The sequence below is a fragment of the Dermochelys coriacea genome, chromosome 1, assembly GCF_009764565.3.
Source record: "Dermochelys coriacea isolate rDerCor1 chromosome 1, rDerCor1.pri.v4, whole genome shotgun sequence".
NCBI classification, from domain to species: domain Eukaryota; kingdom Metazoa; phylum Chordata; order Testudines; family Dermochelyidae; genus Dermochelys; species Dermochelys coriacea.
The window spans coordinates 208,006,521-208,023,108 of record NC_050068.2 but is presented as its reverse complement, the minus strand read 5'-3'; the positions used below and the strand labels follow the sequence as shown (position 1 = coordinate 208,023,108).

General features: G+C 50.0%; 2 protein-coding genes across 5 annotated transcripts in view; one reads left to right on the top strand and one right to left on the bottom strand.

Annotated features, from left to right (window-relative positions):
- SPAG17 (sperm associated antigen 17) overlaps nucleotides 1-5,566 on the top strand; it is a 289,645-nt gene extending 284,079 nt beyond the window's left edge. Inside the window, 4 exon segments of the mRNA XM_043512980.1 lie at nucleotides 1,165-1,225; nucleotides 2,820-2,964; nucleotides 4,341-4,478; nucleotides 5,425-5,566. Of these exon segments, the coding sequence (XP_043368915.1) occupies nucleotides 1,165-1,225; nucleotides 2,820-2,964; nucleotides 4,341-4,477 (343 nt within the window). The 3' untranslated portion in view covers nucleotide 4,478; nucleotides 5,425-5,566.
- Nucleotides 5,567-8,826: 3,260 nt separating this feature from the next.
- Nucleotides 8,827-16,588, bottom strand: part of WDR3 (WD repeat domain 3) — a 42,904-nt gene continuing 35,142 nt past the window's right edge. For all 4 annotated transcript variants that reach the window (XM_038388094.2, XM_038388089.2, XM_043512951.1 and 1 more), the window contains exons 22-27: nucleotides 15,613-15,705; nucleotides 15,040-15,087; nucleotides 12,970-13,013; nucleotides 12,181-12,309; nucleotides 11,010-11,103; nucleotides 8,827-10,312 (exon numbers count right to left, since the gene is read on the bottom strand). In XM_038388094.2, coding sequence (XP_038244022.1) covers nucleotides 10,157-10,312; nucleotides 11,010-11,103; nucleotides 12,181-12,309; nucleotides 12,970-13,013; nucleotides 15,040-15,087; nucleotides 15,613-15,705 — 564 coding nt within the window. In that variant the 3' untranslated portion in view covers nucleotides 8,827-10,156. The remainder of the gene's footprint in view (nucleotides 10,313-11,009; nucleotides 11,104-12,180; nucleotides 12,310-12,969; nucleotides 13,014-15,039; nucleotides 15,088-15,612; nucleotides 15,706-16,588) is intronic.

The following is a 16,588-nucleotide window of genomic DNA, read 5'->3' as shown; positions in this document are numbered from 1 at the left end:
TTTTGTGAACCAGCACCATTGTCAGTCAGCCTGGAGCAAAGATTGCTGAGCTCCACAAGCCTTTCGTTCATTAATACGAACAGGCTGCTTCACATGTATTGGCAGTCATGCACCACGGGGATATTGTTGAAGAGGCGGAGCAGTTCCTTCAGCTAATGTCTGCATGACATTTCCCTAGTGAGGCTTTATGTGGTGGAGTGCCCCTTCTGATCTTGGCCAGCCTACAGGACAAGCTAGTGATGCAGACCTGGGATGATCTTCATGTTGAGGAAGGCTAATTTTCTAGAAGTCTGTGCAGACCGCATGCTGGTGTTGCTGCAGCAGACCACCACCATGTGCGGTCCCCTCAGCATGGAGAAGTGTGAGCGTTGACATCTGGAAATTCGCCAACCCCAATTGCTACAACAAAAAGGGGTCTTTCGCCACGGTGCTGCAAAGCCTGGTTGATAAATGTGGTAGGTTCACCAATAGTAATGTGGGGTGGACAGTTTGAAAGGTATCTCACCAGGGTCCCTGGTCAGCTGGGTGCCTTCCAAACTGTCCACAACAACACAGGGTCCCGGGGTGGACTCCATTGCAAAAATCCTGTCCAGGTGCAGGCAGTGGGAACATTACAGAAGGGCTTGTTTTTGTCTGTAGCATTATAATTCTGCTGGAACAATGGCATGACACTGAGTGACGTCCTGGAAGTGCCCCTTGACCCACATTTACTTCAGTAGCTGCTCCTGATCTTTGCATTTGGTGACTGATATAAAGGTGGGTCAGACATGCCTCTCCCTGGAGGCAAGCTGAGCTGAATCACAGTGGTGTAAGAAACCACATAAATGAGAAAAAGATTTGTGTGTGTGTTGACACAAGAGCATTTATGCCAGAAAGACTAAAGTTATATTGAAAAAGCTGTTCCTGTATACACAAAGCATGGATGAGCATGTACTTTATTTTTTATCTTAAGGCTGTAGGCAGTGGCTGATGAGCTCTGTTGGGAGTTAGGTACCTTTGGTCCATTATTATGATGGTTGGTTTCCTTTGTTTTTGTTAAAAACTGTGTTAATGGAGCTTGGGCAGGAAGCCCAAAATGATTTCCACATTTAGAAACTCCACTTTCCTTTCAATTGGCCCTGAGTTGGTCCGGGTGGCAGACTGATTGTCTCTTTTCCCTGGCAGGTTTCGGGTGAAGCAGCCACCTCCCAGCACAGGACTGAGAGTGTTTTACACACCGGGACCTGTAAGTCATGTGTACTGTTGGGCAGAATGTACTTTGTTTTCAGGCAACTTCAGACTGGCCCTCAAGGCTCCCAGGAAATTTCCCAGCAAACCCCTAGCATCACTCTGGGGGATGGGCTGGCAGGGGCCCAGAACTGAAAACTCTCTGTAGCTGCAGATTCTTGCAGCCCACTGGTGAAGAAATGAGGGGGTGAGAGACATGGGAGCCTGGGTGACCTATGCTTCCTCCTGTGTTTGAACGTAGCAATTGTCGTGAGACGCTCTTTGAACTTATCATAGTGACTACGCTGTGCATTCTGGAGCATGATCTGATACTTGCCAAACACAAGTAGCAGCAGAAGGCAGCCGGCCCAGCCTGGAGAAGTGAAGTGACTTGCCCAATGTGTCAGTTACAGATCTGGGAGCTGAGTCTAGATCTCTTGCGTTTCAGTTCAGTGCCCTAACCTCAAGACTCTTTCAAACCAATGACGGATCTTGGAAAAGTTACTCTTCTTCTGGACAGTCCTCCTTTCCCCCTACTTCTCCATGCCTATCTCTGGTTCTCCTTTCCTTCTACTAAGACTAAAGGGGGAGGTTAATAGGGAAGAGGAAAGCAAGGGAGGAGGGACAAGGAAGGGAGGAAAGATTATAGATGAAAGAGGGAGAGGACACTTTGAGAAGGGAAGGAGGAAGTGAAATTAGACACTTAAAAGAAAGAAATAAAAAATGCCCTTCTGTGTTTCCTTCTTCTCCGGTAAGTGGTAAAGGATAAAAAATGGAAACAGGAAGCATAAACACAAGGGAGAGAATGAATGGTTTTAACGTAATACGGGTTAGTTACAAGAGATAACATTTTGCAATTGTTAGGCCTTGTTTTGCCACAGTTTAGTTCCCAAGTAGTGACAAAATTCTCCTGCTCATCCCTGCAGCCCGTTCTGAGAGCCCATCCTGTGCTCTAAGAGCCGTGGAGTCAGCGGGGGCAGGGAGAAGGGCGTGAGAAAAGAGGGAGAAGGAAAGTGCAGAATGTTGGGATTGAGGCTGGGGCGGAGGGACAGTTCCCTTTCCTCCTCACTGAGCCTGGGGATGCCACCACAACACAGGGCAAAGTAAATTCACTTTGCTCCATTTCATGTTTGAATGATGCAACAGAGACTAGAAAAGACGGGCTGGCAGTCTAAAAACAAACAGTACTCACCACCCCAGTTACAGCTCTTCTGGTAACTGTGCCTGCTGCACCTACTCCTTGGGGCATGGTCTCTTATGTATTTTCCAAGGGATAAATCCACTTCAGGTTCTGACGGATGTAAGTCGAACTAACGCATTCTGCACAGACCTCAACAGTCTGAAAAGTCACCTGCTAAACAGCCCTCCACACCAGGAATAAGCTGCTGGGCGTGGCTGAACTACAGCCAACGGGCAGCAGTTGTGACTCAGGAAGCACAAATAGAGATGAGTGGGAGGGGAGGCAAGGCATTTGGCAGTAGTGGGAAGGATTTCTCCATTGGTGGACCTAAGGTCCCCCTTTCCTTGTATATTTTTTTTATGTCCCATGTAAGGTACATGTCCAATTTTATACCTCTAACATGACTGCCTCTGGGTGACTCTGTCTCTTCCAGGTGGCAGCTGGGTTGCAGACTGAACTGGAGATCGAGATTTATGCCATGGCAATTGGCGTGGAAGGTACCGAGGGCTCTGGAGAAATTTCCCACCGTATTGAAATTTTAACAGAGAGGGAGACGCTGTTCCTGCCTGTGAAGGCAAATATCCTTTGCTGCCTTATGGTATAGACAGTCCAAGTAGCCTCAGGCCTGGAGACCATCCACAGCTGTACTCAGACCTCCTTTCGGAGGCACACAGCTGAGCTGATGGATGGACCCCAACCGCAAGTGATGTCAGTTGCACAGAATGGGAAGCCCAGACACTGGAGGGGAGGAATGAGACCAGGAAGGCCGCCCCAAGACGTGGCTTTTGGGGAATGATTGGAAAGAGGGATAGGAGGGCTAGGGTGACCAGAAGTTCCAATTTTATAGGGACAGTCCATATTCTGGGGTCTTTTCTTATATAGGTTCCTATTACCCCCCACCCCGATCCCAGTTTTTCACACTTGCTGTCTGGTCACCCTAAGAAGGGCACACACCCCTGGTCAGGGGCTCAAAATCCTTATTAAACATTTAGATGATGTTTAAGGAGCTGGGCCTCACTGGCTGGACGCTGAGCACACAGATGGGGACCATCTCTACCTCAGCAGGCTCATAGCGTGAAGGCATGGACACAGAATTGGGGGCAGGGCTATAACCGCACAAGCAGATGAATTGAGCCAGTTTGCTTGGTTAAGTTTTGTTGCTTGGCATTTTTTTTCTTTTCTTTGGGCTGTTTAACTGGGACTAGCGGTCTGGTGCCAGGGAAGAGCAACTTTAAGAAGCATTAGTCCCCTTTGCCTCAAGCCTCAGAAATGTTCTGTTCACACTGAATGACAGGCTGGGTGTCACAGGTTGGACAGGAGGGGGGTGTTTGGCTTTGAAGCAAATGCACCGCTGGTTAAAGGTGAGGGACTGCCAGAGCTGGTCATGAAAGAGTTGGTACAAGGAGGAACAATGCAAGGCTACATGCACAGCTCTCCTAGAAGCAAGTTAGGGACTCGTGCCCCTGGACTGAAGAGACCCCACCCCTCCCACGTTGGAGAAGGGGTGGTGGCTCTTCTAGAGCTGACAAGGGGGTAGTTACTGCCAGTTAGGGTAGTGCTTCCTATATTTTGGACCCCTGTCCTGTAGCAGCTAGACTGAGACCATCCTCAGCTAATTGACATTGACCCAAAATGCTCTTTGCTGGCTAATCCTATCAGTTATGGAGCTGGGCTAGACAAGGACTGGTGACCAAGCAGCGAAAGCCTCCTTACTTGACTCCCAGTCACCTGGTCCTGACTCCCACAGTAAACCATTGCTTTCCCCTCTTCCCATGTTTTCTCTTTTCCCCAACTCTCCCCCGCCCCCCCAGCTCACTTTGGTGTTTGAGCTGGGTCAATGGTTTGGACTCAGGTCCTTTGAGGGCCTCTCATCTCCAGAGCGTGTTCAGGCCTCTAAGCCCCCAGGTTTGTTTATTTAAAAAAAAAAAGTTTACACCCTTAACAAGTATCTCACCAGTGTTAACAGGTGAGATCTATGAGTGCAGGCCCCAGGGCTACCCGGAGGGGGGCAAGGCAGCCATGGTCCAGCTGGTTTCTACAAGTCCTACGCCCAGGTTCAGGGTTATACTACCCCACAAACTTCCTGGATAACGTAAGTGCCACAGATGAGTCATTGCAACTTCTAGCTGAAGAGTTTTAGCTGAGCCTTGTCTTGGCTACTCACCCACCCCAGGATCAAGTCCTGCACCACCGACAGCAGAAGCCAGAAACAGCGGAGTGCTTATGTATTAAAGGGAAGCAATTGGATGATGGTAATGAAGGACTTGGCTGCTAGAGATGTACAAGTTTTCTCTATGACTCAGTCCCAAAGAAGTCACTCCGAGCAGAGAGGCACAGTCTCTGCTTATCATCTCCACATAAATCCCTTGGCAGCTACACCCTCCTCTCCCACTGGTTCCCCCATTCGCTGCACATCCACCCCCACAGCAATAAGGTGGCTCTCAGCAGAGACAGAAAGTAGCAGCTTTTTACGTGCAAATGGCTTTTTTGGTGTTCTGAGTTTCATCAGAGTCACTAGGGCTCTGCTTGTTAACGTCAAGACCATTCCATGAAACTCTGTAATTGATCAGAAGCAGCATTCAGACATTGTACAGGCAAACACCATTGAGTTTAGCATAGGGCATCCTTTCACTCTGCCCAAAATATAGTCACGCTATTTTCTTTCTGAATACAATACCATTTCTCAAAGTTTCTCTCCCAACACGGGGCACATGCAAACTACTGTACGTAGTTGTGTGGGTGAAAAGCTTTGAGAATTCAGTGTGGCCATCCCAAATCTAAGCTCATATCTTTTATGCCATGTCCACCTTCATTTATTATTTTTAAAGATCTTTGTGAAGTTTACACATGTGAAAATGCCTTTACATGCCAATGTTCTCTTCCCATAGCAGTAACACAGCCCAGCCCCACAGCTGGCAGGAGCCGCTGCAGTGCTTGTAGCACCTCTTGAAAGAAGGCTAGAGACAATTAAGTGCTTCTATTGCAACAAGGGCCCATTTCTTTTTGCTTTTCTTTATTCTTGTTCATTTTCATTACAGATCAGTCCAGGAGAGGTGACATCAAAAGCAGCAGCACTGAAAGACTGAGATTTTAGTCCATTATTGTACAAATATTATCCCAGTAAATGTACTGACAAATCAATTCACATCAACTTGATTATTAAATGATTGTTTCCTCTCACCATCCTCCATTTAGGCTCTTTTGTCTCATGCCTGTAACTTAATTGTCTGGACCCTATCACATGCTTGACCAGCTTCCTCAAACCACTCATGGAACAGTGGGGAAATAACAAAAAGGTCAGATGACTGGAATAGGAGTGTTCTTCTTCGAGTGCTTGTTCATGTCAATTCCAGTCAGGTGTGTGCATCAGGGCCATCCTTAGGATTTGGGGGGGGGGGGATATTAAGGGATGGGGGAGGAAGGCGGGGGCTCCACTGAAGGCAATCCCCAGCTGGCGTTACTGACCCCAGTGTGTTAAGAGGGCACTGCCACCATCCCCACCCACAGACCACTCCAGGAACCCCTCCCCTGCCCACTGGGCTTCTGCCAGGGCTTGGGGCTTCCCTCCACCGACTGACCGACACAGCTTCTGCCAGGGCACCCAGGCGAGCTTGGCTGTCTGCTTGGATGCCCATTTTTCTGGGGGTCCCATATTGGCCAGGGGAGCCTCTGGGCACATGCCCTGTTGGCCTGTATATTAATCTGCATGTGGGGGCGATGATGGAAGCTGTGGCCAGGAGCTCCCCACGCCCCCAGCTGAGGGAGGAGATTCCGCTCTCTAGCATGCATGGCTCCATCTCAGCACCCTCAGCCCCACGCCCACTCCTACCTTGTCCATCTCCCAGGGGGCTGAGAGAAGCCTTCTGGCCAGCGGGTGGGCTGAAGGGAGGCATCAGTGGGTGAAAGGGAGGGGCTTCTTCCACTTACCCCCTTTTTTTAAAAAAAAATTTCTCACTTGTGCTGCTGATTGGTTGCCCTGATTCACTCTGCACATGTGCAACGCGGACAATGCCAAGTGCAAACTGCACACAAGCAACCCCGGCCAGCCTGCCCATGGGTAGGGACAAGTCAGAGCACAGCACAAGCGGAACAGGCTAGGGCCCCGCAGCCCAGTGGCGCCCCAAATTTCTGGTGCCCTATGCAGCCGCGAATGCCTCAGGACAGCCCTGGTGAGCGTGATGCATTCACGACAGCTGGAAGATTTTCCCTTAGCTGTATCCGTAGAGTTGGCCTGCCAGCCCCTGGAGTCGGGCCCTGTCGACCTGAACCCTACTCAGTTCCTTCTTACCGCCTGTAATGGCTAGCTGGAACTCCCGTCTGCTCTGTCCTCGTGTACAGAGTTTGCATAGTAGTTATAAGAAAAGGAGGACCTGTGGCACCTTAGAGACTAACAAATTTATTTGAGCATAAGCTTTCGTGAGCTACAGCTCACTTCATCGGATCTCAAATCAATTTGTTGGTCTCTAAGGTGCCACAAGTACTCCTTTTCTTTTTGCCGATGTTTTTCCCTGGCACCGGGCTATACCTTGGTCTCCAGGCTTTAAACCATGCTTGGACTATGGCAGATTTATGCCAAGGAGTGACCCACACTCGTCATGCCTTAAGTGTCTGGGCGAGGGGCAACTCAGAGACCACTGTAAGATCTGTAAGGGTTTTCGCCACAGGACCCTTAAGGACAGACAGAAGCGCCTCCGAGTCCTACTTATGGAGGCGGCTCTTCAGCCCCAGTCCAAGCACACAGCACCTGACCCCGCCTCAAGTGCCACATCCTTGGTGTGCAGCATGCCGGCACTGTCAATGCACAAACCGGTGCTGAGGAAGGACTCGGAGATCTTCTGCATCGCCACAGCTCCACCCATGGGCTCTCACTGCCCGGTGCCCCGTAAGAAGGCCAACAGAGGGCACTCCCCAGCTAGGTCTAAGGATCCCGTAACAAGCCTCCCCACGTCGGGTGCTCCATCGGCTGGGATCCCGTCGACTCCTGCCCCAGGAGGGGTACAGTCAAGTCCGGAAACGCACCGCTCACTGGGCCGCCGCCGCAAGGACATAATTCCCCTCCATGACGGAGGCATTCGAGGCTGCAGCAGCCTGATTGGCACTCATGGGGCTGCCTCACTTCCTAGGAGGGAGAAGTTGCCAGCATCAATCCCAGGCCTGGTATATTTTGTGGACAAGCCAGCGATGATATCCACCATGAGGCCATCCCCATTGCATCAACCACTGGCACTGGGGGTTTCTGTGGGGGAACCGCTCCAGTCCCCAAGCTGGCATCGGTCCCCAGCACCAAGAGGCTCTGCTCCTCCCTGGTCATCATAATCAGAGACCTTGGAGTCGGAGTCCTCTTGCTCTAGCAGGAGCAGAAGATCCTGCTCCCACCACGATAGTGATCCCTACCCGGCACCCTGACAGGGCCAGTAGCAGGGCCCCCAGTGGCCCTTCTGGACTCCTATGGCCTATCATCAGCAGTCTCAGACTGGGGCGCTCCAACAATAGCACCAGCTACTGCACTGTTCCCAGCACTGACCCTGGCTCCAATCCCCGTATCTACCATGGCAAAGAACTGACAGTGGCACCAGCCGTGGCACTGTCGCTCCTTGCCCCATGGGACTATAGTATGGCTGAGGGCAGTGATCAGACCCCAGTACCAGCTGCCTTCTCATCCTCTTTGTCACCAGGTGAGGCGGTGGTGGCCACCTCAACGGCTCCAGCCTTAGAGGACACTAGGGTCCTTCAGCAGCTGCTAAGACGAGTGGCCCAGAACCAAAATACCAAAATGGAGGAGGTGGTGGAGGAAGCTGACCCAATGCTTGATATTCTCTCCCCACTCGGGCCATCCAGTATTGTGATGCCACCAAGACACTGTGGCAGACCCCGTGTTTGCTGCCGCCTACCAAGAGATACAAGCAGAGGTACTTTGTTCCTTCGCATGGGTATGAAGATTTGTACACCCACCCCCAGCCGGACTCCCTGGTAGTGGATGCTGCTAACCAGCATGAGTGACAGGGCTACCAGGGGCCTTCTCCCAAGAACTGTGAGGCCAAGAAATTGGACTATTTTGGGAGGAAAAAAAAAAACATTAAACTGGGGATTTGCAGCTACATTTCGCTAACCATCAGGCGGTGTTTAGCAGATACAATTATAACACCAGGACTGATCCCTGCAGGACCCCACTGGATATGCCTGTCCAGCTTGATTGTGAACTCTTGGAGTACGCTTTTCCAACCAGTTCTGCACCTACCTTACAGTAGCTCCATCTAGGCTATATTTCCCTAGTTTGTTTAGGAGAAGGTCATGGGAGACGCCATCAAAAGCCTGACTAAAGTCAAGATATAACAGACTCTTCTGTCTTGGTGACAAAGATACAACATGATGCAGTGACTAGAAGCTGAAGCTAGACAAATTCAGACTAGAAATAAGGCATACATTTTTAACAATGAGAGTAATTAACCATTGGAACAATTTATTTAAGGTAGATTCTCCATCGCTGGTAATTTTTAAACCAAGACACTTTTCTTTTTTTTCCCTTTTTTTTTTTATTTAAAGATATGCTCTAGTTTAAAAGGGAGTCTTTGGGGGAAGTCCTTCGGCCTGTGTTATACAGGAGATCAGACTAAATGACCACAATCATCCCACCTGGACTTGGAATCTCTGACTAACACTATATTCTGAGCTTGTCGTATGGTTTCCCAAAGAACAAGCAGCGTATTTCAGGTTGGCAGTGCAGGGATTGTATATTTCAACCTAGTTTATAAAATATATTCTGTGCCTTAAAACAAATAATGGATGTTTAGCACTGAGAGGTCCCTGGTCAAGATTTTCAAAACTAGGACCCCTGAAGTTAGTCCCATAAATCCTTAGGTACCTGATTTTAAGTACTCCAATCCTCTGTCCTCCAGAAAGAGGCCTATCAGACTTCATAGCTGGCATTGCCTGATACAGAGCTCCAAGGAGCTGTTCTGACATTAAGGAACGGTTGTTTGTTTGTAACACTTCAAAGGGCCAGGGACAGGGAAAGCCCAGCCATGTATCATGAGAATTCAGTCTGACCACACAGCCTGTGTCCCTGAAGCCACTCCCTGTTGCAACATCAGCACAAAGTCCTGCCACCTGCCCCATTGCACATTAGCGTGTTATAGGAGCAGTTTGCCCTAGACTCAGGGCTAGTCTACACTGGCAACGCTAAAGCGCGGCTTGTGTAGTCCTGGCAGAGCGCTGGGAGAAGGCTCTTCCAGTGCTCTACAAAAGCCACTTCCACAAGAGGTGTAGCTCCCGGCGCGGCTCCCTACACTGGCGCTTGACAGCACTGACACATGCTGTGCTCAGGGGGGTGTTTTTTCACACCCCTGAGCGACAAAGTTGCAGTGCTGCAAATTGCCAGAGTAGACAAGCCCTCAGTTAAAACACTGAGAGCAAGTCGTATCTCTATAGAGGAAGAAATCTAGCCATTTCTAATGGCTGCTGGTGTAAGGGATGGGCTGCAGCTTTGAGGCCAGACTCAGATTCAGGATTCAAATGTAAACGTACCCAGCAGAGTACAGGAAGTTCCATCCAAGCCAGGGAATGGGACTCATTTCACCCAAGGTTTGTGACATGCCCTGGAGGGAATTAACACACACTCTGTGCACACAAGAGCAGGAGCAGATCTGCTGGAGTCCGCTTCAGTCACTGAATCAGAGACTTTCAGGGCCCACTAGCCCTCAGAAAGGCTCCCTCGCACACATGGAGGCTGCATGAGCCCTGCGCTCTGCCCTGTATTATGGACAGCAAAAGCTAAACCATCGCGAGAACCAGCTTCTCTTTTTTCTTCCTCTTCCTCCTCTTCTCCTCAAAACGGTCAGTCGCATCAGCAAAGAAAGTCACCTCATCCTTGGCCTCAATCTCTCTCTTCAGGAACTGCAGCCCAGCCATATTGAAGCCCAGCACATTCTGCAGAGACAGATGGTCAGTGCATTTCTGGGTATTCCTCAACCGTGCTAGTGGCAGGGACTCACCATCTCCCTAGCCCACATAGACACTAATGCTTTCACCATCTCCGGGTAAGGGGCAGCCAGATGCAGCCCCATGGATTTATGTAGTGCAGCCTACAGCCAACTTCATCAACACAGCAGAATGGGCAGACCCCAGCCACCGCTCAGAACAAGAGGGAGCACTGCATTCGGGGAGTTGGAGTCTCTGTTCTCCACTCCTCTGTATTAAAGAGGAGGGAGCTACAACCCACTTTCTGAAAGTTAGCTAGCAATTAGGTGACTCAGCCCCAGTAGGACACCACCTCCCCCACTCCGGGTTACTTGTGAATCACATCAGCCCATGGCAAAGGCGAAGATGGTTTCTCTTCCATGAGAGGTTTCAGTGTCCTGTGTACAAAGTACATTCATACTGGAGAGTAAAGTCTGAACAAACCACACAGCAAAATGAAAAGGGGATGGAGCCATTGTGTGTTATAGCCAGGAACCAGCCTGCTGCCCCCACATGCAGCAGAAACATGACAAAGGGCCAGGCTACTGGAAGGCTGGGAAGAGTCAGATGGGGACACTGGACTTTGAGACAAAAGTGATGCCTTCTGTCACCGTTAGTACAGTCACTGTGCCAGAGTCCGGGCAGGGGGGTCACTGCAGATACTCACCCTGACCTCACTGACTTTGGAAATGGTGGCTTTCTTCAGATTCTCTATCACTGTCACGAGCAGCTGATTGCTTGTGATGCGCCCAAAGTGTATCCTGAAGAACAAGACAGGCAGAGAGAGCACCCCAGTTAGATGCAGTGTCCCTTGCAGAGTGACATTCCGATAGGCCAAGGGACTTCAGTAGGAGAACAAAGTGAGGGCTTTTCTTAATTGTGTTTAATGGTGCAGATCCCACCAAGTTGGGCACAGGAGACGGATTAGAGTGCAAACGAATGAGATCAATATTACAACAGAGGTGGACTGGAAAAGAAACGGGCTATTTCATAAAGTTTCTTTTTACAGCACAACGGCTAAAGACCTAGGTGGCTGCTCTGGGTGAGCTGGATGTGAGATGGGCCATTGGCCCATGCTGGCATGAGGGAATGTCATTCCCAGCTTCATCAGCACTTCAGAGCTCTGAAATCTCAAACACTGACACTATAGCTGGCAACCCCGTCTGGGTCATATTAGCCAGACCCATGTTCCCTGTCCTGACCCAGCCTGGCTGCACACACAGTCCTGACAACAGCCCCGTCACATATACTGAGAACGATGGGACCTTTCCTCCAAAATACAGGGGACACAGGACCAACTCTGCCTGGCAGGACTCCAGGGGCAGAAGAGAAAGCTCAAGTACATTCTCCACAGGCCCAAGTAAGATGTACTTCATCCCGCAGTACCTCAGGGTCATCCAGACCTACCCCGCATGCCCACGTATCCCTTTCGAGCATGGCAGGTGCCCAGAGAAAGTAATGCAGCTCCTGCTACACAAGGAGAAGGGACAACAGGCATTCAGGTGAGCACAGCTGGGGGAAGTGCTGGCTCATAGCCCAGGAGATCAAAGGCCCCTCACTAGCTACAGTGCAGGCAAGGAGCAGTGGGTCTGGCTGTCTACACACCACCCTGCTGCCATGCCTCAAACCAGAAGGGGCCACAGGGCATTTCAGGCCCAGACAGCCCAGGGTCTCTCTGCAGAGCCTGTCTGCTAGCACTAACTGCTAGGGGGCTCGTCCACTAGGAACTGGACCAAGATACTCCTGCCTCTCTCCCCGTTTCATACATGCCACCACCCAGGCATCAGATGCTGGTAAATGCTGCATTCAAACTAGTGAGAAAACGAAGCCTGACTCACCTGAGCAGAAAGAGGAGCGCACGGCAGAGGAGTTCCACCTCCGAGCCCCGCTGGATGTGCTCATTAAAGAGCACGAGCAGGTCAGGCACATACGAGAAGGGCAGCACCAGCAGAGACTCCTCCAACTCACTGAGGAGAGAATGCAGAGACAGGGATGACTGACAGCAGCCATGGACAAACCACACTGCACCAACAGCCGCTGCTCTGCTGCAGAATGGGCCCCAGCGAGGGATGACATGCTGTGCAAAGCCGCTCAGCCTTGTCACGGTCCAACCTGGCAGCTCCCCTCTCTGAGGAAGGAGACTGGGAAGACTGACTGAAGAAAGCCAGGACCATTTGGATGGAATACAGTTTCTCTGACATCACCCAGGGCAGGGAGCAAACAGACAGCATTTGGGTGGGAGACGGACAATCCTGCCCTGTGGGAAAGACGCTAGACGGCTCCCCGGAACATCCCACTGGCTTCTTTCCATTCGACTGAGTAAAAGAGCTCCTGGCCCACCTGCATGGACAAGTTTCAGCCAACTCTCACCACGGAGGGAATGATTTTTACTCCCCACTTGCAGACACTCTACAGCCACAGTGTGCACTCATTCCCAAAGAGGTGGCTTTTGTAATAGAATTACCCATGAAATACATGAAATGACTAAGTCTACCAGTGACATTCACACCAGTCTTTCTACCACTGCCCACCTCCAATATAAGTGGCCAACCCAAGACTCCAACCAGAGCCAGGCTTTCAGTGCTCAGCAGCAAGCCCTGCTCAGCAAGAAGCCTCATGAGACTCACCTTGACTTGACTTTCTTGAAAACTTCTAGCACATACGCTGAGGGCTGTAACAGAAGGGAACGGCATCAGTTTGGCATGTCAGGAAGTGCCCCGAGGGGAGCACTAGATCAGTGGTTTTCAAACTTTTTAGACCCTTTCCAAACAATGTAGTCTACTGCATACCTCCATCTGAGATAGGGTCATAATATACTTACGATAAGATTACCATGTCTTACTTACAAGTCTTCATGGCTTTGTCCGCCATTACAGGATTATTCTCCCATTCCCCCATGATGAGAGCTTGAGTTCCCCAGTTTGAAAACCACTGCACTAGATTGAATGAATCTCAAAGCATGTTATACCTCTACCCCAATATAATGCGGTCCGATATAACGCAGTAAAGCAGCGCTCCGAGGAGCGGGGCTGCTTTACCACGTTGTATCTGAATGCGTGTTACCGCGTGCGGTTCCTCTGTCCTCCCCCCAGCTCACCTCCGCCTCCTCCCGACAGCGCCGCAGCTCCACTTCTCCCCCCCCCCGGCTTGCCGCGCCAATCAGCTGACAGGCCTGGGAGGGGGGAGAAGCGGAGCTGCGGCGCACTTGTGGGAAGTGGCAGAAAAGCAGAGGTGACCTGGGGTGGGGGGAGGGGCTGCAGCAAGTAAGAGGGCGGGGGGCACAGAGGAACCACTCCCCACCCCAGCTCACCTCCGCTCCGCTTCTGTCTCTGCCCATGAGCACGCCGCCGCTGCTCCGCTTCTCCTCCCCGCCCCTTCCAGGCTTCCCACGCCAAACAGCTGATTGGTGCAGCAAGCCTGGAAGGGAGCAGTTCCTCTTCCTACCCCGATATAACGTGGTCCTCGGGAACCAAAAAAAATCTTAGCATCTTATAGGTGAGACCGCATTATATCAGGGTAGAGGTGTAGTTATAAAAACACAGGAACATGCTTTTAAGAGGTGTTAAATACAATCAAAATGAACAGAGATACTGAAAGCCACCACACTTCCCATCCGCTAACGGTTTGAGATACAAAGGGCTGCTCAGGAGATGAATGAAACGAGCTGCTTTCAAAAAGCTCTAGTGCTGGTGAGATTTTTGTAATAGTTTAGCAGGTTGAATATAAAGCGTTTCTCCATTTTATACAAGTTCTGCAATTTAGTGGAACGAGTTCAATGCAATATGGATAAACACCATTTACACTTAAGCTGTTAAATTATATAAAAAACTCACAAAAACTAGTTACCTAAAAAGTGTTACTAGTCCCAGCTCCTTTCATTCATCTGCTGAACAGCACCTCCTGGGACACAAATTGCACAGCAGACTAGGCCTCCTGCTGGGAAGTACCAGGAGAAAAAAGGCAGCTCCATCTGAGAGAGAGATTCAAGTACCATCCACTGTCCAAAGAGAATGAAGGAGTGACAAGGATTTCTAAAGGGTGCTTGAAAAATTCATTAGCGTGTATGTAGAGATTTTATAGACTTGTTTAATACAGGAGGAATAAATTAGGCAATGGCATAACAACTGGAATATAAATGTACACACAAGCTCAGAATGTTTCATTTCTATGCACTATTATAAACAAATACACACCTTCTAGTATCTAGAAGTGAAAACTGCCCACTGGGTTACACGAGCACATCAAATGCTGTAATAGTGACATTTTATATTTACATGGAATTTCAATTAAAATATCTTGAGAGGTCTAAACAAGAAGTGCACAATTTGTGTCCCACCAATCCTTTCAAAATGAGTCTGCCTAAGGCAGAGCTCTGCATTCCGCTCAGGGCCACCCCACCATGGCAAGAACAGAAAAGCGGCTGTAGGAACTGGAACTTCCATGGTCTCCTAAAGAAAAACTGGCTTCCAGCTACTGCTGTTACATGGTTTACAGCAACACAGCAGACGGGTCTCCAGTCAGCAAGAACACTTCAACAGAGAGCAGATACTGCACCTGCCAAACCCACAGAGCATTTCTGAGCATGATCTGACCTGTCAAGTGCTCAGAGCCGAAGGTCTGGGCCCAGATTCAGAGCTTGCCAGCACAAAGTATTTTTGCTTCTTGAACTCATGAGCATGAATGGACACCCCACTTACTGAAATATTTCCATAGGCCTGGAGGATGGGGTTGACAGGAAGGGGAACCTGCAGAAAGAGAATGGGTTAGAATAAGGCAGGTACATGCACATGCACACCTTTTCCAGTAAGAGACAAGCACACTGTCAGGCCTTTACCTGGAACTCCCCCCACAAAGAGAGGTGGTTTTCAGTAGCCAGAGCAGTGTAATTCTCAGAATACACAGGGCATTTTGTCTTACACATCTCCATTCTTTCCCACCCAGCCAGCCATCAGCTTCCCATATAACTAGAAATAATGGGATGAAGGCAAGAACGAACAGCTAGGCTGGATCTATTAGGCAATAGAACAATCTCCCCAGGGGAAGAGGCAGAAGCCCCAGTGCAGTCTGAGACATTAAAAACCAGAACAGAAAATGCACTGTTAATTGCGCACTAGGGAATGATGCTGCCCTTCTGCCAGGAGATGGATTTCATCGACCATCTCTAGCTGCCACAACTCTTTATTTGCCTGCTTAGCTTCCTCCCTGAGGTGATGGAGCTGGCTGGACACATTCACACTTCACTGGGTATATCCATGCTCAGGTGTCTTCACCTCTTTCCCAGCAGCTTTACATATGGCCTGGTGCTCCTTGAGTTTTGCAGTCTCTTCTCTGTACAGCTCGACGGCTTCCATGATCCGCTCAGCCTGTGCAGAATAAAAGCAGCACACCAGTCACATCAGGAGCTGAAAGGCCCGGACAAAGCAGAGCTCGCGTCCTGATTAGGAGGACGAGGAGTGGGGGAGCTCTTATTTGTCAGCTTAAGAGCATGCCATGAGATTCCAAACATGGCACCGCTGACTAGTCAGTATGTAGAAACCAAGTGACCTGCACTAGCCAATCAACCAACATTCAGGATTCCCCTGCTGAGGTGCTGTTTCTCTCTCGAGGAGCTCCTCTGACATCTACCGGCAATTCCAGCCTGCTAGCCAGTAGTAACTCCTCCAAGCACTCTCTTTTCAAAAAGAATACTGAGCTGGTCAGTTTTGACCATCTGTAGTTTTACTTGCTAAGGTAAGAGTAGCCAAGCCTCAGGCTGATTGCTGCAGGGGTCGGAGGGACTCCACCCTCCCACAGCATTGTACAATTGCCAAGGGGCATTATGGAGACATATCCACCTTCTTCTGAAGAATCGGGGATTGGCCAGGAGCAGGATGCCTGACTAGCTGGACCAGCACACCCTGATCTTGCACAGCAAAAATCTATGCTTCTGGTGGAGAGTCCCATTATCACAGAGCATGCCTGCAGAGCCAAGTGGCTTAAACAAAAGAGTATGCAAAGCTTTTAATTTGGATCTATTTCCTGTTTGTAAACACATTCACCCCTGGTGCCTGCTGGCTGGGCGAGGAATGTCGCAGAGAGGGGAGATGGCCTCAGTACTGCCCTGGGAGGCACCAACCTGGCACATTTCTGGACAGACACAAACTCCTCTGGGCTGAGGTGACCCTGCTCTGTCTGATTAGGAAAAGTCTACTTCTGTGCCCTTCATCTCAGACGTCTGCTCCTCAGAGCATGAGCCCTTCCAGGGAG